General features: G+C 42.2%; 1 protein-coding gene across 4 annotated transcripts in view; it reads left to right on the top strand.

Moving 5' to 3' along the window:
- Window positions 1-27,199, top strand: part of LOC105837877 (ETS-like protein pointed) — a 124,812-nt gene that overhangs the window by 45,863 nt on the left and 51,750 nt on the right. The window contains exon 1 of one of the 4 annotated variants that reach the window (XM_036284454.1): window positions 20,619-21,399. The exons of the other annotated variants lie outside the window; for them this stretch is intronic. Coding sequence (XP_036140347.1) covers window positions 21,294-21,399 — 106 coding nt within the window. The 5' untranslated portion in view covers window positions 20,619-21,293. Of the gene's footprint in view, window positions 1-20,618; window positions 21,400-27,199 lie in introns of those variants that run through there. 4 annotated transcript variants of the gene reach the window in all.

The raw sequence follows: 27,199 nt of genomic DNA, 5'->3' as shown, positions 1-27,199 counted from the left end.
TAATCTAACTTGGAATTTCGAATAAAATTTCTGAAAAAATCGGGATAATTTTTTTTTACAAAATTTAAGTATCATAAATAATTAAAAGTTCTTGTTTCTAATAAAAGATAAAAAATTGATTTTAACGTATTTGTAAATTATTTATATTTATGGGAATAACTTATAATTACACTTGTATAAAAGTAATCAAGGGATTTCAATCTTTAAAAAATTTTTATTTTGCAAAAGTTATATGTTGTTTGTATAAAGAGGATTTCTCAATATAATGTTTGGCAGATATGTAAACCTGGGTAGCAACTCGAGAGAATAGCATTGTTCGGCAAAGCAATTGCCAAGAGAGAAACCGCCACTGCGGTAGAACTACCACTAATAAAAGCGAATTCGTAACGCGGTAATTCGTTTCTTATTCCGTGAAAATTAATTATCTACCTGGTTTACCCGCACGGCCGTTCGGCATGCACCATACGAATGGAATTCGTCGCATGTGAAAAAGCAGACGGCGTCGGTGTAATATCAGACGTAAACTGCGCATTAATACATATTTTTTTCATATTGTTCTCACATCAAGCGTGTCTGATTTTCAAATATATATCCATGCACACGCATGCATCCGATCCTTCTTTTTTTTTTGTCATAACAGATCGCGAAATCGCTTTTTGTGCTTATTACATTGTGAGAATCTAAAAATATTGCACATTCAATCCGATATCTAAATCCTTTTAAAAAATTCAAGATTGTTCCCCGTGCCTTATTTTCCACTTCTCCAGAGATTGAAAGATATTTGCGAAATTATTTATATCGCAAGGTGATACCGGCGACGTGATGATGAGAACCCTTGTAGCAGTTTTAGCGACGACGGCGACGGGCCGGTCTGTCGAGCGTTCGGACAAAAACCGGCGTGGGAGCGAGTGCACGCAGGCTCCCACGAGTGTGCATTGTGCGTGATACACATCTATACGTCATTTACCTACCCACCTACCTACTCGCTTAACCGACTACCTTCATTTTTCACCGGCCAATGCGCTAACCGTGCGCGGCCACCGTCTGCGCGATATTCGCCCAGACCTGTGCTCTAATTGACCACCGTCCGTGAAAAATCAGACAAGTCCAAACACCCGGGTCCTATATGTCTGTGAGAACCGTAACTTTGGAGTTCTAAAGCGTTTATTCAACTCTAGTATCGCAATGTGTGCGCGCGCGAAATTCCCCCCCGCTCAATAATTTTTTTTCAAGCACGATCGTAATACAACGGCGAAAGGTGTCGTTTTTTTTTTTTAGAATAGCGAAGATAGTTTAATGAACTTTATCCGGGAATATTGAATATTTAAAGACGGAATAAGACGGAGAATTTGAAAAAAAAAACAAAAAAAACGAAAGACTAGCACGCGCGGGACGTTACTCAAGAATTAAACGTAGAAATCTTTCTGCGATGCACACGCGAATATCCGCTCTCGCGTGAAACCCGCTGAAAAAATTGCTCGACTGTTCAGCGATTTAATTAACGGCAAATCGATCGGATTCCCTAACAAACGTGTTTTTTCGCCAGACGTTACGCAGAAAGCAGAGTGCTCGGTCCATTCGCGTACGACGCCGGTGGAGCGTGATCGAGCATCGGAGGGATGAAAGGGAGGACTAATGATAGCTCCGGGCTACCGTAATCGCCTCTCTGCTGATTTCGAAGTGGGTGCCTCGTGGCGACGAGTCCTCTGAAGGCTTATTTGCCGCGATTTAATTAATTGCCCTTCGGCTTAATCCGATCGCTTCCCGCGCCGGAGCAAGGGAGGCCAATTCCACGGATCGCGCGTCTGACGTCTCGAGTATCCGTTCTCTTGTCGTTTGTCGTCGCAACTTTCCCGCAAAGATATCGTAACGAGAGAGACGGAATACTGAAATTGCATCAATCATAAACGCAAACCGTATCCAAAACTCGATCGTAAAATGAAGACGTTTTATGTAAACGTCAGGTTTCGAAAGTTTAATTTCTTAATTATGAACATGAAATATTTATGAACGCATTTTATATTGTACGCCGCAGACATTGATCTCGCGATGATTTAATTGCTACCTTGAGCAACGCTACACAGACGCATTTTGACAGAGAGCCTGTAACTGTCTCTCCAACACCGGCGCACGTAACGTAACAGTCTGCCGTTCACAATTTGTGCCGCGTCGATCGGTCATCAAGTCCCTATTTTTTTCACATTATCTGGCGTCTCTCATATTAATCTAACGGAAACTTACAACATGCAATATCGGCTGAAAAGAGCTAGTACATTTTGCACTTGTACAGCGAATTGGAGCTGGGGAGGGAAAAAAAGCAAGCGGCTGCGGTGAATGAAATCACATACGTGGTTGCTCAATGTATGTTCGCGCATAAAACCGGAATTCTCAGATACGACTGAGATATTAAAGAATGTACGACGCTAATGGCGATTTATATGTGTGCGAGCGTTTTTCTATTCAACGAGCATTGCCAGGTAGTGACGGAAACGGGATTCTGATTTCTGCAGTGTATCGGGCGTTTACGGGCGAACCGCGTTAAATTGGCTGTTGAAAAAAAAAAAGGTACCGCGGGTTTTTTTTCGATTACCATTGACATTTTTCTGTCGAGATTAAAATTCCCATTAACACATTATTTATTCTTATTAACATGCTATTTACACAAATTCTTATTATTACGTTGTTTGTAATACGGAGTGATGCATTTGAGAAATTTATATATATAATTTCTCTTCTATGATCCCGTAATCGAGGAGCATTCGCTTTGAGAAGACGAGCGTTATTCACTGCATTTTTTTTAAATACAAGACCCTGCCGTTGCATTTCCATAGGTATATAAAGTACATTATTACCATTTTTATTATGTGGAACCTCTGTACTAATGAGACAGAGTTGGGACAGAGTCTTTTCTATGTCTGTAAAAGTGTCTCCCCGACAAGATACATTTTCAATTTTCCCGCATGACAGAACACATTCTCAATTTTTAGAAATAAAACGCTCTTCAAAATAAATGACTCGATCGCGCAAGAAGCGCATTCAAGCACATAGCTCCACGATAAAATAGGAGGGCAAACAAATATGATACAGATAGCAATGGAACAGGTATACTTGGAAATGGTTATGGGCCGCGGGAGTTCGGTAGGATTCCGAAAAAAAAAAAATTCTGCGCACAGCGCGCCAGGGGAACGTGGGGAGCGCAATCGCGCGAGATAACGGACGAATGAATGTAAATGATTTCTACGTCGCGGGAATACCCGATGATGGTTAATTAAGCCGCGCGAGGAGGAGTTTCTCTCACGAGGTGGGCGAGCAGAATGGCGCCTGTGCACATGCGGGAGGGGAAGGAAGACAATGCCGGATAAACGGCGGCGTGGGTACGTTGCATCGTCGCTCGCGCGAACGCACGTGTTCCCTACGTGGCGTGGCGGGTCATCCTGACGGAGGCCACGCACCAATACGGACGGCTTTTCTGCTCCCATTCCGAGGATGAATCTGAATAATGCACTTATTCTCGCAAACAAATGAAAATTCGTCCCTTAGCATTTTTATCTTCTCCCACTTTAATACGTAAATACGTTATATATATACAATTTGCAAAATTGTCTTTTATTTTTAGAGAGCAAACTTTAATTAGCAATGATTAATAAGAAGCGTAACGAATAGTGCATGTATTTGGAGATGTATAAATTTTTTTTAGAAGAGTTCTGTTAACGCCCAAGTGCGGAAAACAAAGCTTCGAGCTTTTATTCCACGCAGTTTTTCCTGTTTCCCGATGCCCCTTCCTGCCTCTCCTGATGAAGCTGCATCATCAGGAGAGGCATCGCGCTTTTGACCTGCGTCCGACGGACATGCGTGCGTTAAGATCATTTTAGCGGGCCGAGTCCCATTTCCAATTCCAAGGCTGCGGCTGGATTACGCGCGTTTCGACCATATTACTCGCGGCTACTCGCTCGGCTCGGCCCCGCTCTGTCGAGTTACGATCCGACTCGTCGCACTCCGTCAGGTGCACCGAAGCGTAGTTCCACCTCTCGCCGCCGCCACCGCCGCCGCCGCTGCCCTCTTCGTGCACGTCGCCGCTGACCTCTGTGCTTCGAAAACGATATCCAACGCTCACGGCGTGTTCCACTTGCTCCACGCCGCGCGATACATACGTCTCGTTAACGTAACCGGCGCGATGACGAAACACGCCTTGAGAACGATCGCCGAAATTAGACGACCGACGGCTAACTGCCAGCCATCGTGTTATACTCTCACGGATTGCCGCCGCATCACGTTTCGCGCATTTCCTAAGAGCCTTTGCTCTCCTCAATCGGCGACCTCCTCAATCGGTTGTGGCCGACGGGAGGGTTCGAGGCTATTTGGGATTCCAGAATCTTTCGCGTTTTATGTAGAATTTTATAATAAAAGGATTTGAAATACCAGGTATCTACTATCGAATGATTTTTTAGATGAAAGATTTATTTATTTATTTATTTAATGAAAAATACATGCATACATATATGTGTAGAGCATAATATGTATACTGAAAGAAAAAGTAATATATCCAATAAGATATGCGGGCTGCCAACTACAGTTATACTCAATGCAATAATATATGCTATTGCAGTATCAACATTGTACTTGCATTAACAGTAAATATTATCGTATTGAGTATTCTATGTAGTTGGCAGCCCGCAGTTACATATGTTATTGGCTATAGATTTTTCGTGGTTTATATTTTATTTTTTTTATTAGAAATCTCAAACGTATGTCATATCGAGCATGTGGAGCGTTCTTCTCTTTATCTGTGCTCTAAAACATTACTTAAATATACATCTTTTTCTTTCTTTATAAATGCATATCATTGTTAACCATGTCACTTTGAATTTAATTACTTTGATTCGCTTTTTTTAAATAACGAATTCAGCGTAAACTAACAGCGTGAAATAGTCGATTATCTTGACGATGAGATTTCTGCATATCCAGATTTTAACTGTTTTCAGCAGTATCTGATACGAGAGATACGCTAGATATTATCTCTTTGGTTGGTTTCTGCACTTTAGAATCGCTGTACTCGCGTGAAAGCATAATACGATCTGCTGCATCCTTAGAGATAAAAATTTACATTCTTATATTTTTTTTATGCTAGCATGTTTTTTCTTATAAGATGTAAATAAGATGAACGTGCGGAATAAGAGCGGAGTACGTTTCTTCTTCTCTCGCGAAGATAAAAAATGTTTCAAGTGCCTAGTATGCTCGAATTTTAATTCAGAAATCATAAATAATATTAAATATCTCGAAATGTTTGCAGGCTTTAAGAAAGTCATCGATTAAATTTTTATCGATCAAATTAAATTTTACAATGATTTTACGTAGTAAAAATATATAATGCATTTGACACACGAAATTGCTGTGAAAAATAACTTATTTACAGCGGTCACAAATACATATAATATTACAAATAATCTTATTTTAAATATTACGAGGAGTTAAAAGAAGAGTTTGTTTTCTTCAAACGATTTACTTTTCTTTCAACTGGCAGGAAAAATTAATTAGAAGACTATTTATACAAATGTTTACAAATTGATACAGATTTTTAACAATTTAATCAAATTATCATAGCGAATATTGCGAATATAATATAAAAAAATACTTCGCACATCTTTATAAGAAATTTATGACAATTTTAATAACGGTACGTGATTTTCTTTGTGTTTCAGGTAAGTCACAGAGTCATGCAATCGCAGAGAGCGTATTACCGTGCGTCTTACAAGTAAGTTCTCAGATCGAATCACGGCGAAACATTTTATCCCGATTGAATGTTAAAACGTCTAGTCGTATTTTTTTCTCTCTTCCTCTTTTCTTTTTTTTTAACGAGAAAAACAGAGGGGGGAAGAAAGAGACGCGCTTTATAAACACGGCCACAATGCCGGCGGACTCTCGCTACATGCGACGAGGTTTGGTTAGGTACGTTTGAGGTGTGCTCATGTAGATAAGCTCCGATAATGACCGGACGTGTGCTCACCCAGCCAGAACTCTGCGAACTCCCTCCGAGTGTCCTGCTCCTCCTCCCTCTCTCTCTCTCTCTCTCTCTTCTCTCCCGCGACCCCCGTCCTCACCCCCCTCATCACTCGTGTAATCGTACCTTTCCTCGCCGCCTGTTTCTCTTCTTCTTTCCTCGAAGAGGAGTCCTTCAGTACCATCTATCCTATCCGACTCTCATGTGACGCATACGCGTCAGATTCGCACAGCGATGTTTTTTTTCCTCTTTTTTTTTCGTAGACCGAAAGGCGAGAACAAAGGCATCTCTCGCGCGCGCTACGATAGAGCGGAGCGAGGAGGGAGGAAGAGTCGGTACACTTTCAAAGTATAGGTACACATACGCGCGGTATATTCTCTAGGCGGCTAGGCCAAAGAAGAGCTCGCGCCGCCGTTGAGGTTTCGCGGTGTTTACGGAGAATGCGAACGGCAAAGAGAACAATCGCGGGAGGGTGCGACCGAGAAAGAAACTTTGAAAGTTTCATCGACGACAGAGAGACGGTTTTCCGTTATAACAGATGTAATTGAGATGGGCGGAACGGTGCCAGAATTTCGTCGACTTAAAAGTCTGGCAGAGATTAATAGAGGAAAGTCAATACTGGTGTAGACTCTGCGAAGCAACACCCTGTTATTTCTCGGAAATTAAATATTGCACTGTATCTCACTTATAGAATCACAATTTCCTTTGGTAAGTAAAGAAATAAAAATTTAATTAATAAAATGCCATTTATATATTTACGGCTTTTTTTTCTTTAAAGAATCTGCTAAAAACAAATTCTTTAAAAATAAGAATAAAATTTGCATGACGGTACTTTTTTTAAGGTTGCATAATTTAAATAATAGTGAATACATTATTCATAATATTAAATCATTTTATATATTTGTACTTTCTTGAACCTATTTTGTTTATATTTTTTCTTTAAAGAGAATATTATGGATATGTAACCATTTTTTCCGTAACACAATTTTATTTCCAATAAAATATTTATTTTTTCAGTCTATAAATTGCTTTTATTTTAAAATATGCATAAAGCAGTGTTATAAAAACAATTATACTATCTGATAGAAGACACTTTCTAGTTCACATTTATGTTTTTAAAGCTTTATTTTTCGTTTAAGAAATATATCGTTTAAAAACAATGTTAGTATGCCAGTATTAATGACTTTCCCCTGTTAATTGATTTTATAAAACTGAGGCAGTTGATTGAAAGCAGAAACGCACTTTGGCGACTGTGAGATCGGCATTTGTGGACGTGATCTCGTAAGAATCTATCGAGGAGAGAGAGAGAGAGAGAGAGAAAAAGAGAGAGAAATTCGAAGCTGTATACAATCAAACGATTTCTCATTTGTGTTCCTGCTGTGTCCATATATACAGAGCGATCTATTGAAACCGCGGCTAACCGGTACGCCATTGAATAATTCTTCCGCCACGACCGGGATACGCAAAACTTCGCAGTCAGCGGAAGCGATCTGTTAAGACACGAGACACGAAGGCGGGAGGGGAGGGGAAGTGGGGGGGGGGAGTACGCGTTTGCTCGGTCTCAGGTGCGAGACCGTGTAGTAACGTCGAGCTTCGTAATAGTCCGCGCGCGAACCGTAGTCGCACACTGGCCTCGATAACTCGAAAATTCAAAGACGAAAACAGCCAGCCGGGCATAACACGGGAATCTTACACGCGGTACACGTTGATTTCGATCCATAACGTCGCGCAACGGATTTCGAAAGCGCGCAGACCGAGAGAATGCATCGCGACTTTATTAGCTCCCAGCTACGATTTAATCTCGCACGGGGTTTCGCGCGCCATGCTTTCTTTGTGTTCCCCGGCAACCCGGGCGGGTAATTGTCACGTTTGCATAATACGGATGGAACGCACGGGGCCCCGCTTGTGCAACGCGGCGGCCCCGCGGTATATCGGCGGCGGGGGGGGGGGGGGGGCTTAGGCGGCCCTTAAGAAATGACTTTGCGATTTTGTGCCGAGCGTACATTGGCATCTTCGCTCAGGCGCGCGCGGAAATACGAGAATACCCCTGGCAGTCCGCTTCTCGGAACTTCCTCGCATCGCGTATCTATTCTTATTGGATTATTCCTTTAATGCCGTGTTACTTGAGGACATTACATAATGGGAACTCGCGACTTTCCTATATACGTTCTCGTAGAAAATTATTCCCCGATGGCGTGATCCAATTCTCCAGTCATGTAATTCTGGTGTGTTGCGTGCATATTTATTCCAATATTACCGTATAATTTTTTGTTAATCCTAGTTATTAATATTATTATTAATATTAGATCTCTTGCGCAAGATGCGAAAGTGCTCTCTCGCGAATTTACGAACAACTCAATTATCGTAGAATTTCGACAATAGCCCTACAAATGTTATTTTTCAAAGCTCTAAAGAAACATTTCAAAATCTTTGAGAGAGCTGGTAGCGTCACTAGTTGTTCCTTTTATAAAAAAAATATTTGAATTTCGGGTTTTTAAAAAAGCTGTATAGTGCCCAATGCTCCTAGGGACTGTGGAGCGTTCGAAGCGTGGCAAGTTTCAAACGTTTTGTTAGACCATCATTCGTAAAGCCGCGAAGCTACGACGCGCCGGTGAACGAGTGTACGTTGTTGCATTCTGATTTCGATACACGTACCAAAATAACTTCTCCCGTATTCTCCTCCCAGCCGGGGCTCTAACCGTATCCTATGTACGTGCGCGCTACTGCTACAGCTTCGACCTCTTCGGCCTCTCTCTCTCTCTTTCTCTCTCATTCTCTACCGCTCCTTCTCTTTCGCTCCTCTTCTCTCTCTCTCTCTCCCTCTCTCGTAGTCCTCTCTCTCCCCGTCCTTATCGCGCTTATCTTCATTCACTAGTTCCCTCTCACTACGCCGGCCATCGCCGCCTCTCTCGCTCAGTCGCTCGCACTCGCTTCTACCTGCTTCTTTTGCAGTCATTCATTACTATCCCCGTCTCTTTTCCTCTCTCTTTTTCTCTCTTTCCCTCCTTCTCACCCCCCCCCCCCCTCCCCGACGTCCCTTTCCGTTCGATGGGTTCCGCGTCACTTCGCCGTTTCCGAGCTCGCTTCATCCATAGATAGACCTCAACAACGACTTATCTTCTCTCGCTTGTTCGGACAACGGGTTTTTTTTTTTTTGGTTGATATTATTTCCGTTGTCACGTGGCGCACGTAATGCATATCATGTAGTTGATATTTTATCAATGGGAGGATACATTCAGATCATTCATTTAGTCTGCAGTTTATGTTACTTTTGAAGATTTTGATAGAAATAATGAAACACGTAAAGTTTATCTTTCTGTTTAATTTCAATTAATTTTATTAACATACATATCTATTAAACAATGTATGTATCAATATCATTTTGTTGTTTGTTATTTATGTAATAAATTAACGATATATATTTGCATAATAAATAAATCTATTTTGTCATTAACATGTAGCTAAATATAAAATAAATATATTATTTAATTGATTATTTGATTGATTAATATAAATTTTAAATATTTATCAACCAAAAATGAGAACATTTTTGAATTTTCTTCTCTATTTTAACAGAAATCGTATCATATATGCGAAAGACAGAATTAAAAGATTCTGAATGACTTCGTATGAAAAGGAAAAAGGAGTCACTCTTAAAGAATGATAAGAATATTTTTGAATAAAAGAAGCTCTTGATGGACAACTTCCGGTCATGTCTCACTACCTTTGCTACATAAGGCAATTTTTTCGCCTTCACGCTTTTGTCTCCATTTTCTCTCAATCCCTCGACCGCTTCAACATATTAAAATTCAAAACAATCATGTATTATTAATTTTACTAATTACCTAGCTGCAACTTAGTTTTTTATTGAATTTATACAATATGATTAACATTGACAAAGTAAAGTTTTATATTAAGAAAAAAATTTGACAATTTATATATCATAAATTCGAAATCTTATTTCTAAAATTAAATAGTGATACAAAATCGAGAAATAGATGGAATAATTAACGATATTTCGTTCTTTTTAATAACTTTCTAATATGCGCTAACGATTATAATCAAACGCTATTTCATAACATGAATTGATCGATTACAGCCGAGAGTCTCTGCAACGATTTCCGGAAATTCAGCAGACGATGCCAGTCGATAAACATATTAAAAGCATGCATTGTTTCTCGTGGAAAGACGTTCCGATAGAAGCGATAACAAATCTTTGGTAAACTAATGTACGACGTAAACGCAAAAGAAAACTCATTAATAACGCGTGTCAAATAGTGCCGATAAAGTCGATCAATCACGCCAATTTGTCAACCTGAATAGATCGTAATTAATCGATAGACTAGGTTAATTGGACGTGGCATTTGCATCACCTGTCACTGTTCTTCACTTTCGTGTGTATAATTACTCGCGAACGTCTCGGCTGTTTGTCCTAAATGTCTAATTGCGCCGAATCATGTGTCTAAAATGTTCGATAAGCTGACACGCGAAATATTACGTAAGTATGGAATAATCGGACTTATCATCGTAACTTTGTGATGCAACGCCGCGTAAACTGATAACAATAATGTGCACTTCCACTTTTCGCAGTCGTAATCGAAGAGAAATGTTTTAACGAGTAAATCTTGACCTACCCCAGCCGAGGTTAACAACATCGTGTAAAAATACAACTTGTGTAAGAGGCATCGATATAAACGGTAATAAAATAGAAATAATGTTTTCCCGACAATCCGCGTGGGGATCGTCGACACGCAGCGCATAGTAAGCCGTAAATCGAGTTCTAGCGTATACTTATCGTTATCCGAGTGCTTCTTATGCCGCACCTGCTTCAAGGTAATTACATGCGTGGGAGTTAAACCGAGAACTTGTTTCGAGGGTAATCTGCTTCCATACGTTACGCATACGCGAGCGTATCTGCTTGCCAACTACGTGTCTCTCGCTCGGGGTTAGACCGCCTTCGTCATATCTCATTTGCGGGCAATCGTTTTATTATGTATCACGTGTTAATAGCGGCATTAAGATTCGAGAAACGTACTAGAGAAATGGAATATTTGAAAAATTAAACAAAACAATTGAAAATTAAGAATGACTTTTTCAGTTTTCTTAATTAAGGAATCGAAAAATTTTCAAGAAAACATACATATTTGTATTGAGCTATAATATTATCTCTTTTATAGATAAATCATCTATAATTGTTAGCAAGATTGAAAACAAAATGATATTTACATTTTAGTAAAGAGTGTCACATGTTTATATTTGACCTTCTCTCTAAACGGTTTCTCTGTGAATATTTTCCTTAGCATAGTTGGTACTTAGTAATAGACGTACCGTGACACTGTGCGGATATAATGAACGATTACGTGGTACGAAGTTATTTTATACCTTGTTATAATAGTGCCAATGTAATAATTGCATTGCAATGCAAATTATGTTTCGCAAAATTTTCTTGTTCGTCAATACAAATTTTAAGACAACATTTATTAACCTCTCATTCCATCGCTTCCGCTCAGGGTCGGGGTGGAGGTACATGGGTTTAATAAATTGATATATAAAATAATACCACAAAAATGACGATTTATTTAGTAAATATAATATAAAACACACTATGCATGGATACATCTGACACGATACCATTACCGCGTAATCGCTGGGATATAAAAAGAAATTATAAATTCCTGGATGTCGCAACAATTGACATGGAAAAGTGTATACAATGCAGAATATACGTACGTTACAGAATACTACTAAAATATATTGCATTTTTTATTTTTTATTATTCTATATGTATTTATATAGCTAGAGAGCAACAAAAAATTCGTTGTAAAATCTGTAAACATGTTGCTTGTAATAATATTTGAAATATTAACAGATTTCGATGTTGACTTGGAATCTTTGATTTGGACCTTGACTTGAAATGAATAATTTAATATTTCGTATATATCATAATGTAAAAGAATGAAGATTTCAAGAAAAAACTAAAGGTAATAATATACTGACAGAATGATACAACAATCCGTATCAACTATTAAAAATGCTGATACATGTTCTCATAAACATCTTGTAATTCTAACATCAATTACATATATTTTCTGATTTTTTTTCTCATTTAATGTATTTATGCAATTACAGCAAAAAAAAACAAGAAAAAGAACATAGATTTCGATCTGGAAATCAAAATCGACTTGTAATACCTGTAACAATATTAGTAGATAATAATCTTGGCTGGAATACTAATTTGGATTTCTTTATTTGGATACTTGACTTGGACCTTAAATTACAATATGTAAACAAATAAGCATACTTGACAAATAATTACTCGCTTTACTCTTACCAAAAATTAACTTTAATAATTATTTATTAATTAACATATTATAAAATATTTGAATTTTTTCTTTATAACGTTTCTGACATTTCTTTATAACGTTTCTAACCTCTCAATAAACAAACAAATGTATTATTTTAGATATTGTGTTTATATGTATTCGGAAATTAATGCGTGTGTATAGAGATTATAATGTAAATAGATGTCAAATTGTCACATATTTTAATTAATAAGATGATATTTTAAAAAGTAATATGCAATTGGTTTATACAATTAATTAATTTCTTCTATAAATTAATCAACAATTTTTATTGAAATAAATATTTCTTGACACAATAATAGTAAGTTAATTTTCCGGCCAATAAATGTTTTAAATATATGAATAAAGTTAAGATTGACTATTCGATCTGCAGCAGATCTTGTTGCTGAATACAATTTTTCTATTTAATATTCTTAGCTTACATAATTTGCTATTTCTTGATATTTTTACTTAAGTATCAAGTAATAGAGATAGAAATTATAAATTATTGCGTTATTGCTATATTTATATGCACCTATAAATATAGCAATAATGAATTTTTTTTAATCATAATTAAATCTGCATGTGTTGAATTGTAAATTTTTCGTTGTCATGAATTATGATTTATAAAGTTTATAAATAAGAAAGTGTTGTAGTCGACTTTTTCGTGAAATAATACACAAATAAAATTAAAATTGTAATATCATAGAAATGAAATTGCCATTTTAACTATAAAAATTTAATACTAATTAATATTCGTTTTAATAAATGTAGGCAACAAGTTACCCTTTTTTAATGCAGATTTTTCGATTCTTGTCGGCGCAATTGTTCAATGTCGAAGATAAAAATAGGTGTCGAGTTGATGTGTGTTCGGAATGAGAGAAAGAGAGGGACCGGAAATTGTCGCCTCTTCCCTCTCTGCTTCCTACTCTTTCCTCACTCCTCTTCTCTCTTCCTCCTCTCTTCTGCCGCGGCAACCGGTGGACTTTCACGCGGCAACGATCCGAGCGTTCCGATGTGCCGCAATAATCGTGTATTGCGAGAGAAAACTGTCGTTGGGACAATCCTTTCGAATGGCCGTCGGTCGCCGCGTCGGGTCGCACAATAAACGCCAAAGTTTGGCGAGAAAGTGGCCAGTGATTATTTAACGCGGACGCGAGTAATACGGCAAATCACGATGCGTTCTCGATGCAGTTATGCAACGAGATTTGTCGTATTTTATATCAGCCCCGATCGTATGTCATATATTGTCAACTTCTAAAGCCATCGTCCAGCGTCCCGGCGTTGCGTAAAATTTGCGCAATGCACTGCGTTGCAGATTAATTAAACGAACGATTAATGAGCGCAACTGCTCATTTCTCACGGACTAATGATGAAATAAAACGAAAGCGATCTAAAGCAGAGAATATTTAAGAAACATAATTTTTCCGATCTTACCTTCATCTTTATGTTTAAATAATTTTTCCGCTCATTCCAATTGACGCGGAATGTAACGGTTTTTTTTTTTTTTTTCCCCCGAGAATAATATCGTATCCGAGGGTTACGCGAGGAAGATGACAATCGCGTTGTGCGAGCTCGCGAAATCACCCAGAAAAGGGGAGCGGAAGCGTTAACGAGAGAGAAGTCACGGTTACGTGGTCGTACGCGTATAGCCCGCCCGGGTTACCGGAAGTCGAGTGACCGTAACGCGGCCCAGGTGAACTCGATTGGTCAGAAAGGACAGGGATGCGAGAAAGGGAATAAAGGTGGTGGTAGAGAACTCTCGCTCCTACTTACTCGGCAATCCTTCATGCACGCGAGGGCTACGAGGTGAAGTGAGGACTCGCTCTGTCGTGCGTGCTCACGTCTTCCTGCGTAAACGCGGGAGGAAGTAACGTATTATGGTAGTATCCCGCGAGTTTTGTGATATCGAAAGCCTTCTGTTTGCCATTTAATTAATACCGATGAAACGGTTTAAGATGATCTTTCTCGTCTTGCATTGTCTAGAGAAATGAATGTACAGCGGCTAGAGGTCGCTTTATAGAAGATCCCCTTTTTAAGTATTGTACGTAATTAATGCTATCAGGGAAAACTGAATATTTGACAAAGGCTTGAAAATTCTTTCGCAAAAAATCGAAAAGTGTTTTTCTTTTACAACAAAATTCCTAGACCTAAGGATTTATTAACATCTACAAAAAAAAAAACACGGCAGCAACGTGTTGTACGACGAAAGAGAGGTATACGTATAACAGATCATTTTTGTCCACATTATTGTATAAATACTATTTCTAATCCCCGTCGTGCGTTACGTAAAGTCGCAGCTCCGTAACAGAAGGCTAAACACTGTTCGTTTAATTACTTGTTCGTTCTCCTTACTTAACGAGCGTCGAATGAATTCGCGACTACCGGTAAGCGAGCGAGCGTCCCAACTTTGCGCATTATTTTCTCTTCGGATATGTCCGAGGCGAAAAAGGACATGAGAGAAGAGGCGACGCGGCAGAAGAGAAAGAAAGAGAGAGAGAGAGACACTCGCCGTGTAAAGGAAATGACGTTGACGCGTGTGTCTTTCTGAAGTATACGAGCACCCAGTTCCAACCACTAGCACCAACACCAACGCTACCTTTTCCAACACCGTGGAAAGGAGCACGGCGATATATCTCTCTTCCTTACGCTCCTTCGTACCTTACAAGTTTACGCGTTCTCACGCTCTCCATCCCACTTCTCTCTATCTCTCTCTCTCTCTCTCTCTCTTTCTCCTTTTCTCTTTCTCTCCGTTTCTCGGCTACATCTCGCCGTTTCCAACGGTGAGCGTACGCTCCGATAAACGTTCCACACGCGCACACACACGCGTGCCGCGTATATACGTGTGTATACCTGCCTGCGCGCAGGCGAACACACTCCGATCGCCGAGATTACGAGGTAGGGCTTCGGGGAGAGAGAGCACATCAGCTTCCTAGTTATAATAAGCACCGCAAAAAATGTGGCAAAAACCTGCTCAGCCTTCGGCAAGTATATACCGCGCCGAGCGCGTCCAGCAGCGGCCGGCTTCTGCTCGGCGCTCTCTATCGCTATCTATTCGCCTTCCTTTTGTTCCTGCATCCTCTCTCCCTCGGCCTCCGCCTCGTGCATCTTTCTTCCTTTTCGTCCTGTTGCGCTCCTCTCTTCCTCCTCCTCCACCTCCTGCCTCTTCTTCTCTTTGATCACCGTAGGTGTTACCAGACAACAACCTGTACAACCGGGGCCAGGCCAACTTCCTTCCTGCGGTCATCCTTTTCCGTCCTTCTCACCCGCTCTCCCTCTGTTCTGCTGCGCGTTCGGGCTAACTCGCCCCCTTCGGGCGCACGGAACCTTCCCTTCTCGCTCTCTTATCCTCACCGTCGTTATCTATCACCGCGCCGTCGGTCCCTTCCCCCTTTTCCTTCTTCCTCGGCACCCGGGGCGGCGCAGGAGCCTCACGGCTGTCCGTCACGTTCTTCTACCGCTTCCCACAACGGCGTATTGTTATTATTTCCCCGGCTATCGTTCCCTAACCCCCTTCCTGCCTGCGATGATGCAACGCGCTTTATCAATTTCCGCGACGCTAATCGACGATAATAATTTTCTCGCGTCGACGACTTCCGGGTTTCTTAGCGCGCGACCATGCTACTTATCTCGCCTCCTTCGCCGGACTTGTGAATGAGGTTCGACGACGCGCCTCGTGTAATTATTAATTAGCGCCACAACTGAACAGCTGCACTCTCTCGTATACACATTTCCAACGACCGAAGCTGATGATTCATTAAAGTTCAGCCGTTTATGTATAATGCAAACAAACACCGAGCGTCATAATTATGTTATTATTGTTAATCATGTCTAAGTCAAGCAAAGCTTTGACTTAGCAAAAAGTAAATTGAATTAGATGCATTCCTTCTATAATGAATAGCTTTATACAATATTGTATATTTTTTGTCGATGAAAGAATCTCGGCGTCCTCCAAAATTTCTAAGTTTTCGAAATTATAAAATACATTCGACAATTTCATAACGATATAATTATAACAGTAACAGGCATTCTATTGCTACTTTTGTTGCTACTCTTAATAATGTTTCGGTGTTTGAAATAAAGCTCTCTCGCTACAGGGTGTCTATAAGTCAGGGTGTCCATTCTCATTTCCTGTACGTCGGGAGCGGTTTAAAATTATGAAAAACTCCGAAATACGCGTTCAGTCACGTTCCGTTTCCGAAATATAGGTGACGTGGAAACAAATTTTGCAGACACCCTGTACATACAGATACGTGTCTTCCTTGGAAATCAAATGTGGGACTTTCAAGATTTCTGCGATGAGCCGCTTTCTAATTTAAGTGATTTAATTATAGTTTGAGTCGCGTTTAACGTTTATCGAAATCTATCTAGAGCCAATGAGACGAACATCTGTTAGAGGTCCAGTTTAGAACCAAGCTCGTCATGGAATACCGTGTCTTGTTGCCAAATTGTGTCTCTCTCTCTCTATCTCTCTCTCTCGGCAATTCGTTTCCCAGTTAATCTATCGAAACGAATGCGGCGTAACCGGTTGCGAGAGCGAAAGACAGACGTCCATGGAAGGAGGAAGATGGGAAGGGGCGCAGTCACATCGCGCCCGTACAGTTATACGTACGAGAAGCGACGTAAAATATAGCTCGCGGAATCGCGAGCGGTCGCCGCTGGAATGGGAGCTGAGCGAGGAGTGAATGTCTCGGCTCCGTTTGACGGGGCGAGTTTATGAATGGTCCTCTCCTGGCGGACGTGCCGGAAGTTGCTAGCCGCGCGAAGGAAATTTTTAGCCTTGCGCCCGCGGGCGATGAGTTTTTCATCAATCACACGCGCACGACATCCTCTCCCGAGGTGCCGCCGCGCGACCGTGGTAAAGTTTTGCTGAAACGTGTTTGCGTTGTAGCATATAATTACACCTCGCTGCGCCTTTTTACCGTCGATTATTCCGCCGACGAAGAAGCTGTAAAAGTGCCCCGCGACATCCGCGTTTCTGCCGCGCCGCTAAAAACTTTTACCGTTCGGCCGTCGTTTCACCTTTGTTTATACGTCGGTGCCATTAAGAGATCGCGCTCGTTATCACGCGATCATGCAGATCGAAGGGTCGCCCTCATTACGTTTACTTGCGTAGATGCTATAATTAAACGAGTCGCTCTAGAAATAATTTATGTAAATTTCGTATGTCGCGTATTATCTATGCAAATAAATCTCGACATTCGTATACTTCTATCCCACATCAGCGTAGATAAACGCGGCATTTCTATACTTTGTTATCTCCTTTTTATAATATTTCTTATATAGATTTTTTTTACACGCGAATATATATTTACAGAAATAGAAAACACCATAAATATAGTATAAATGTAGTTCATTCACTTCGATATCCGGTGGCCAAAACTGGATTTAGCGTTACATCTACATCGTCGCGATGAAATGAACTATTCATATGTCCGTCAATCTGTTTTAATATTATAATTTAGTCGGAGATTATTTCACGAAATTCGTGCGATATTGGCAATTATTTTTAATCGAACAGTTTCCAGACTAACAAATACGCGGGGAGAAGTATTAAAAATTCTCGAGTTTTCAAGCGAGATATATCGGAAACGCTCTATCGCAACCCATATACGCCCTTCGTGCTGGCGTACATAAGCAGCGAAGGCCACCGTGCTCGGAAAGATAGTCCACCCTGCTATCCGGACAGCCGTTGAAAGAAGGTCACGCGAGGAACTGCAGTCATTCTCGGAAAGTGCGGACTCGTTTCTTCATCTAGCGTGACGTCAACGTTACGACGACGACAACGACGACGGCGACGACGACGGTGGTGGCGGACGATGTCGAACGGCCAAGCGGCGGAAAAGAGATTTGATCTGAGCGAGGAGGAGAGGAGAGAAGAGAAGGAGATGAAGGAGGAGAAGGAGGAGGAAGAGGAGGAGGGAGGGAGCCTCTCGGGACGGTCGAGGTGAGCTACCAGTTAAAGCGTGCGGCTCGGGCATGAATGAACGAACCGGCAAACCGAATGAAGGAAGGAACGGACGGCGGACCTGCGCGCCCGTACATTAGCCAGCCAACTCGGTATTTATTCGTCGTCGTCGTCGTCATCGTCGTCGTCGTCGTCGTCGCGCGTGTGTATGTATGTTGTACGTACGTGCGCGTCGCCTAGCATACTCGTACGTCTCGATTTTACGCGCGCAGATCTCGGCGGCTGAAACAGAGAGAGAGAGAGAAGGCAAAAGGAGAAGGAGAGAAAGAAAGAGAGAGAGAGAGAGAGAGGGAGAAATAGGGAGAAAGAGCGACAAAGGAAGAGAGAGAGACAGGGAGCGAGGGACAGCGTGCGCGCGCGTTCGTTCGTAGCGTGCACGCCGACGCCAGTGTTAGTCCGCTGTGTGTGACGGGAGAGTATTCATTCATAAAACTCGGAGCGAGAGAAGAGTGAGGGCTAGAGGCCTGCGCCGCCGCTGTTGCGTCGTGCGATCGTAGCGTGGTGGGGAGTCAAGTGTTTTTCGTCTCCCTCTCGCACGTCCCTTCCAGTTCCGTCGTCGATCTCGCTCGCTCGCGTACGCGTTTCAAGTTTTCTCTCTCTCTCTCTCTCTTTTCAACTTTTGTCTCCGCCGCTCCGTTAATTCCACCTGGACATCCTCTCTCTCGGATGGCCCACGTTACGCTCGCGTTACGCTTTTCGCTCGATCTTACGTTTTTATCCTTCGCGAGACCGCTCTCTCGGTTAGTCGTATTTTCGGATTGTATTCCTATATTCGCGTCCGCTTAACGCTTCTCTCCCTTCTCCACCGGCTGGTCCATTCAGCTGAAAATACTGCCGGCACTTCTTACGTGTGTCTTCACTGGCCTACGTATATTAAGAATCTCCGCGAGTCTACGTCTCTTTTCGCATAATTCGGCCTCTCGCTCGGTCCTCCTTCCTCCACGCTTCCAAATCTCTTTCTCTCTCTCTTTCTTCCCCAGTCTCCGAGTTGCTATCTACGGCACGCTTCCCCTATAATAAACCGTGTCCCTTGCCGCTCACCTCCTTCGCGCTCCTTCCTCATCTCCTTCCGTTCTTACGCCTCGTTCCCCTCTAGCATCCGTGTGCGCACGTACGTACGTACATGCATACATACACAGAGCGCGACTGTCATGCGACTTAGCCATCCGTGACACCGGGAGTTACGATGAGAGGGAACCGGCGACTCGCCGCCGCCGCCGCCGATCGTCTTACTCTCGTTCGTCCCCCCCTCCGCCCCTCGTCGGTTCCCCACGTCGGTTCTCTCCGCGTAGCGTGCAAAGAAAGCGTCTCCGACACTTTACTCGCATTTTACCGCATCGTTTTGCGGCTCCCCCGAATACGGTTCCCCGCAAGACTCGCATGTTGCCCGTGAGCTGAGCGAGTCGTGTGAAACGAATCTCTTGACCGGCGTTACCGGCGTCGCCCGTGAAATCCCGCCCGGCCACGCGAATACGCGAGGATCGGAGACGCGTCCACTTCCCCTCTCCAAGATAGATAGATAGACAGATAGAGAGAGAGAGAAGCTCCAAGCGCTCGCAATCCCCCTTCTCTCCGCTCTCTACCTCTCCCTTCCTCGCCCCACCGGATCTTCCTCTACTTTTCTCCTGCACCTTTGCTCTCTTCTTCTTCTTCTTCTTCTACGGAGTTTCTGCCCATCGTGCCTCTCTCACTCTCCCTCTCTCGTTCTCTAGCTCTCTCTCTGACCGGCGTGTACGCACTTACCTGCGGAACGCGGTCGTACGTGTCCGACAGTGGCGCTTCGGCTTAACGAACTCCGGTGGCGCCGAAGGAGAGATCGTTTCGTGGAGCCGGGGCGACGTATCACCTCGATCCTCGGCCGCGCGGTACACAACACACACGGCCCTGAGTACGAGGAGGCGCGTCCGTGACGGATACATGCGTGCGTGCGTGCGTGCGTGCGTGCGTGCGTGCGCTCTCTCGACGGCGCGGCGGCAGCGGCGGCGTGCCTCTCTCTTCAAAGTCGTCGCCGTCTTCGGTCTCGCGTGTGCGCCGAGTCAAGAGTGCCGCGCCGCGATTCACAACGTGAGTTCCGTGCGCGAGTTCGGCGGGAAGGAAACCGGGCGACGGCGACGTTACGTATTTTCGGACTCTCGCGCTCCCTCCACGCGCTCTCGATCTCTCGCGCCGCGCGCCGCGTTCTCCCCTCCCCCCCCCCCCCCCCGCCGCCCTTTCTCCCAGCGCGCGGAGCAACCCGCGGGCGGTTGTTGCGCAAGCAGGTATTCGGAAATAACCCGGTGTGTGGGTCGCAGTTATGAATTGATAGCAAACACATGGTGGACACACGCCGCCGTGCCCCGCGCCCGCCCGACACCAGTAGTAGCGCGGCCCGTCGTCGCTCCCGGATCTTCTCTCAACCTCCTCGCAACGTGACCGACGCCGAGCCGAGCCGAGCCGAGTCGAGCTCGATCCGTCATTGACAAGTCGGCGACGAATAACCAACACAGCTGTGACAGAGTGTGAAGCAACAATCGGCGATCCCGATGGCCGAGGGTGATCGCCCGTTGCTTCGAGACACGGTGCGTTGTCCTCGCGTCACGAGAAGTGTCGTACCGATCGTCACCGAGTGATTTGCGCACCGATGACACCGGTCGTTTCCTCGGTGATAACTCTCTCCTCGCGACACGCCTGGGGACCTGTGCATTATGGGATAAACAACCCCAAGAGTTTTCCGTCTCGTGGGCTGAACCGGCGATAACACGGAGTGTGTCGGCATGTGATCGTAATCGAAATCAAACGTTTGACGTTACGCACGTGGAACTGTGTGTGACCGTTCCGTGTCGTCTTCGATGGTGCACCTGTTAACTTAGATGATTTCACCGCGGACGACGGACTTTCGCGTCCCGAGAGACACCGAGAGAGTAGGAACAACGGGAACGCGAGTTTGGTAGCGAAATATCCAGGAGGAAAACAAAAACGGACACGTTGATGATACTGGACTACGTGCATGTGCAGTGATTACGCAAGATCGGCACTCATGTACGTTGACTTGGGCGGTGACACTTATGCCGGAATGGGAATCAAGGCCATGAAGTCCTTTGGCAGGTCCAGAGGTAGGAAACTCAAGGACAGAGCTAACTGTAACTGCTTACGTTTGTCTCGTTACAACGAGACGTAATGAAGCGTAAAACATTTAACATAATGATCTCGTAAGGGTTAGGCTGATAGTCGTAAGAGTTCCACTGTGGAATATATTGCGCGACTTCAAGAGTCATTACCTACGCTTATCTTTATCTTTCATATATGTATGTATATATTGAATACGGTCAATATTGTAACCCAATTGTGAAAACGACAATCATCGATGTCGTGATATCAAGTAAATCACATGTCACGTCAGCTACGCTGAATGAAACGGAATAAAAACCGCAACCGTTTATGGGGACGGATATGCTTTTGACGTGAGGAGCGGTTATTTGATGTAGGAAATCAAAACCGGAGCGATACTGATTAGAGTTTTACAAGGTTCTTTATTCGGATTCTGTAACGTACAGCAACACAGTTCGGTAACGAACTGTCGATGTTTATTTCGCGAGAGCGAGATAACAACAAGCGCTCTTCCCAAACTCTTTTGTCTTATATACACGAAAAACCGACGCTTCTAGATCTTTCTTCTTCGTGTAAGTAGTAAAAGACTTCAGTTGACTGTTAACTAATAAATAAAGTATTAATAAAATTCCGTGATTTTTATTAATATTTTATTATGAAAGTTCGACCGCGTATAAAAAAAAAACATCTACTAAATCTAGGACATGTTTCGCAACACTCGCGCAGTCATGGTAGTTAAGGGGTGACATATAAATTTGGTCCGTGCTCGGGCCACGCGCGTGCGTCCCACTTCCGGAAGTGAGGATTAACCCTGACTCTGACATTGGAGACGCCAACGTGCCAACGTGATTAACCCAAACGTGACTTAGTTTCCGACAGATTGTAGCAGATGTCATCGGTGTTGCTCGCGCGCGAACATAATCCGTATTGCTCGTACGCACTTCCTGCAGTTGGGAGGACTCGCTGTTAGGGAGTCGCTGCTATTTAGATTTTGAGTTATTATAATCCGCGCTAATCAACCGAGCGAGGGAGAATGAGAAAGACAGTGGATGAGGACGAAGTTGAATTAGGTAATTTAAGTCATTAGGTCTAAGTTAATTTATTATATTATTGTATAGACGATATATATACAATTTTAACATTTCTTTACATATTAAACAAACATAATTGACATATAAATTTATTGATTTACGTACATTTGAAATAAGGATATTTCACAAAGTAAATAACTAGCCCTGTGTGTAAAGAATGAAATAAGTTTCGTGCAATTCATAACATTATGTTGCAAAAGTAAGAATGTGTTATAATCATATTGCTTTTTATTTGAAGCTTTATTGTAATCATTTTCGTTTTTTAAGTTTTTATTCTTAGTTCCTAAAACAAATTTTTGCGAACGGACGTATTAAAATTGCTTGAAATATTCCGAAAAATTCTTACTCGCTGGAAGGCTCATCTAAGAGTCCGTGTATAGTCGAGTAGTTTCCTACGGCCTCCTGTGTGCGATCCTTAAGTAGGGGATCTGTCGAGCGAGTAGCTGCTGCTGCTGCTGCTGCTGCTATTCGACGATACTTCCTGGCAACCGGTTTCGAGGCAACTGCTTGATCCGTTTTCTTCGTTGCAGATATCGCAAGTAGAGCTCTTACTATTCAAAGTATTTCTGGTATTCGTATATCGGATTAATATTGACAGTGCGGATGGAAACTACCGCGTGGCCGCTACGCGGGTATTCCGTGATACATTCGATCGAGTTCGTTTTGCACGAGAGTAATACGCAACGCGCGGGTATATAATGAACGGGGTTTAACCGCGCGGTATCGCGGAGGGGAAAAAAAAACAAAAACGCCGGCGCTCGTTTTGTTCGACGTGGAGGGCATCGACTTCGCGAGCGAGACACCTGGGATCGTCCGGAGCGAATCAAATTTCCCCCCCCCCCTTCCCTCGACACTTTACGTAATCTTCGAGTTGCAAGTAAGCGTGTGGAAAAAAAAAGGTGACACACTTGAGGTTTTAGATGGCTTTAAATGCTAATGTTCCCTATTAATCACGATGTCCTTTCACTTCCATTCGTTGTATATCGGCATACCTTGACTTGGGGTTCGTGACGCGAAATTTTTTCCTTCCAATCGACTGCTCGGCTACAGGTAAAAATTCGGGAACGCGACGAAAGTCAACGTTTACTTTTTACGCCAAACGGGGAAGGAAACTGTAATGACCGCCATTTACCACATTACTCGATCGAAATATCTATATCGATCGTTGCTGCTTAATCGTGAATTTTACGGCGCTAAACAATTATCGGCAAAACTGCTGCCGTGAGGTTTTCCTGCTTTTAATAGCTACGACAACGACTCGCCGCGTCCTTTTTGTCCCGTAAACAGTTATCGTCACGATTTTAACGAAAACCATAAAGAAAGACGTTTCTATAACGGTTGTTTAAATCTAATGATCGAAGAAAGCCTATGCAGCTCACTTAAAAGATATTCCAAGAAACTCGGGTGTCATTAAGCCAAATATTCTTCCGTGCTGCATTTTTAAATTTATATTGGAGCTTTGAAGAATATTTTAGCCAGTTTCTCCCCTCGCAAAATGCCGAATTTTTTTTATTCCAACATTTGTATTTAGAGGAAACGCAATTTAAAAAAAAACACACACACATCATATTCTATATCTTAGTTCGATGATGTGTATAGCAAATTACATGTAATTCGAGAGACTAACCGTTAGAGATTGCGAAAGCTGCCGCAACTTTTAAATTACGCTGTCCGAGTGAGAATTCAAAATTGGAAATTTGTCATTAATCGCCGGTCGCCCGAGGTGCATCGTGTTTACAACGTTTGTTACACATTATAAAAGTTGATCCGCTTAGGCGAGCGCGCTAAATGGGATTATCGATAATTGCGCGAAATGAGAAAGTAGACACTTTGTAGCGCGGCACGCCATGGCGCGACGCACCGAGGCATAATGCAGGCAACGTAGTATTTCAATAATTCATTTCGTGGAAGTAGTAAGATTGCACGGACGCTACAGACGGTGATTCTAACTTTCATTGTCAGTGCAATGACATAAGCATTGCGTTTGCAGCGCGCCGTCAGTGCTTTCGACTGACACGTGTACGAATTGTGTACGCCGCATTACATAGAAAACAAGTCGTTTCCCGTTCGGCTGTTACGTCAAGTAAGTCAATTGCTTTTGGGAGGAAAATCGAGAGGATTATTTGGCGTAACGAGGCTCTTGTCCGAAATGAGGAAAATTAAACGCGCAATTAAAAGCGTCCCTTTTTTTTCCCTATAGATCGGACTTTTCGTTTAATTCTAAATTCGAACGTCGGGGTATACCATAACGTAAATCAGAGTCTCTTTTGTGTACGTTCCATGCTGCACGTGAGCCGTAATACGGCCGATTTATTTCTGTAATTGCGTGAATTATGCAACCGCGATTACGAATTGCGCAATGAAAATCCGTCGCAACAGCGCCTCGGCGAATATTCATGGCACTGGGCGCGCGCGCGCACACACGTCGCGTCCAAGTAAAAACGTAAAACCATAAAGCGAGACATTACACATCCCCCAATAGCCCTTCTATTAATATCCGCGCGTATTTCAAAGTCAGTCAATCATATCCCGAACTGATTACCCATGAGCAATTTCGTATCGATTCGCTTGCGATCGTTGGATTACTGTATTCGTGGATCTCGATTATTTCGCGAATAATTTCGGAGCAGTTCGAATTGCTCTTGCCAAGCGATACGTCTTCTCGTTCTACAAATACAATACGATCCACTTTTAATCGTAATTAGCATTTGTTGTACAAAACAATTCGCATAGTGGAAAAAGAATTAATTAAATAGGTTTTAATCGTTTTTCGAGCACGCAATTGAATAGCTTCCGTGCATGTTAATTGTCTTGTAAAGTATTATCGTAAGGATTCTCAAGTTGTGAGAAAAATCATATCTTTGCGATACATGAATGAAAAAGGCGAATGAGCTTGAAGTTTGCATCGTTGCTAAGCAACGAAAAAAAATTTTTTTTATTCCCTGAAATTTTTTTGCTTTAAACTGTTGCATTCTATGTCAAAATAAGCCCCAAGCAGTTTCAAGAAATTTCGAGGAGAGGAAACACCCCTAACAGGGGGATGAATAATATAATAATTATAACTTATGCGTGCATTTGACATTCCCTGAAATTTTTTCGCTTTAAACTGTTGCATTCCAAGTCAAAATAAGCCCCAAAAAGTTTCAAGAAATTCCGAGGAGAGGAAACACCCCTAACGGGGGGATGAATAATATAATAATTATAACTTAAGCGTGCATTTGACATTCCCTGAAATTTTTTCGCTTTAAACTGATGCATTTGATGTCGAAATGAGCCCCAAATAGTTTCAAAAAATTCCGAGGAGAGGAAACACCCCTAACGGGGGGATGAATAATATAATAATTATAACTTATGCGTGCATTTGACATTCCCTGAAATTTTTTCGCTTTAAACTGTTGCATTCCAAGTCAAAATAAGCCCCAAAAAGTTTCAAGAAATTCCGAGGAGAGGAAACACCCCTAACGGGGGGATGAATAATATAATAATTATAACTTAATCGTGCATTTGACATTCCCTGAAATTTTTTCGCTTTAAACTGATGCATTTGATGTCGAAATGAGCCCCAAATAGTTTCAAAAAATTCCGAGGAGAGGAAACACCCCTAACGGGGGGATGAATAATATAATAATTATAACTTATGCGTGCATTTGACATTCCCTGGAATTTTTTCGCTTTAAACTGTTGCATTCCAAGTCAAAATAAGCCCCAAAAAGTTTCAAGAAATTCCGAGAAGAGGAAACACCCCTAACAGGGGGATGAATAATATAATAATTATAACTTATGCGTGCATTTGACATTCCCTGAAATTTTATCGCTTTAAACTGTTGCATTCCAAGTCAAAATAAGCCCCAAAAAGTTTCAAGAAATTCCGAGGAGAGGAAACACCCCTAACGGGGGGATGAATAATATAATAATTATAACTTATGCGTGCATTTGACATTCCCTAGAATTTTTTCTCTTTAAATTGTTGCATTCGACGTCAAAATGAGCCCCAAATAGTTTCAAAAAATTCCGAGGAGAGGAAACACCCCTAACGGGGGGATGAATAATATAATAATTATAACTTATGCGTGCATTTGACATTCCCTGGAATTTTTTCGCTTTAAACTGTTGCATTCCAAGTCAAAATAAGCCCCAAAAAGTTTCAAGAAATTCCGAGGAGAGGAAACACCCCTAACAGGGGGATGAATAATATAATAATTATAACTTATGCGTGCATTTGACATTCCCTGAAATTTTTTCGCTTTAAACTGTTGCATTCCAAGTCAAAATAAGCCCCAAAAAGTTTCAAGAAATTCCGAGGAGAGGAAACACCCCTAACGGGGGGATGAATAATATAATAATTATAACTTATGCGTGCATTTGACATTCCCTGGAATTTTTTCTCTTTAAATTGTTGCATTCGACGTCAAAATGAGCCCCAAATAGTTTCAAAAAATTCCGAGGAGAGGAAACACCCCTAACGGGGGGATGAATAATATAATAATTATAACTTATGCGTGCATTTGACATTCCCTGGAATTTTTTCGCGTTAAACTGTTGCATTCCAAGTCAAAATAAGCCCCAAAAAGTTTCAAGAAATTCCGAGGAGAGGAAACATCCCTAACAGGGGGATAAATAATATAATAATTATAACTTATGGGTGCATTTGACATTCCCTGGAATTTTTTTGCTTTAAACTGTTGCATTTGATGTCGAAATGAGCCCCAAGTAG

Source organism: Monomorium pharaonis, chromosome 3, assembly GCF_013373865.1.
Source record: "Monomorium pharaonis isolate MP-MQ-018 chromosome 3, ASM1337386v2, whole genome shotgun sequence".
Classification (NCBI taxonomy): Eukaryota; Metazoa; Arthropoda; class Insecta; order Hymenoptera; family Formicidae; genus Monomorium; species Monomorium pharaonis.
Note: the sequence above shows the minus strand (reverse complement) of the source record. Positions and strands in the feature narration are given on the sequence as shown.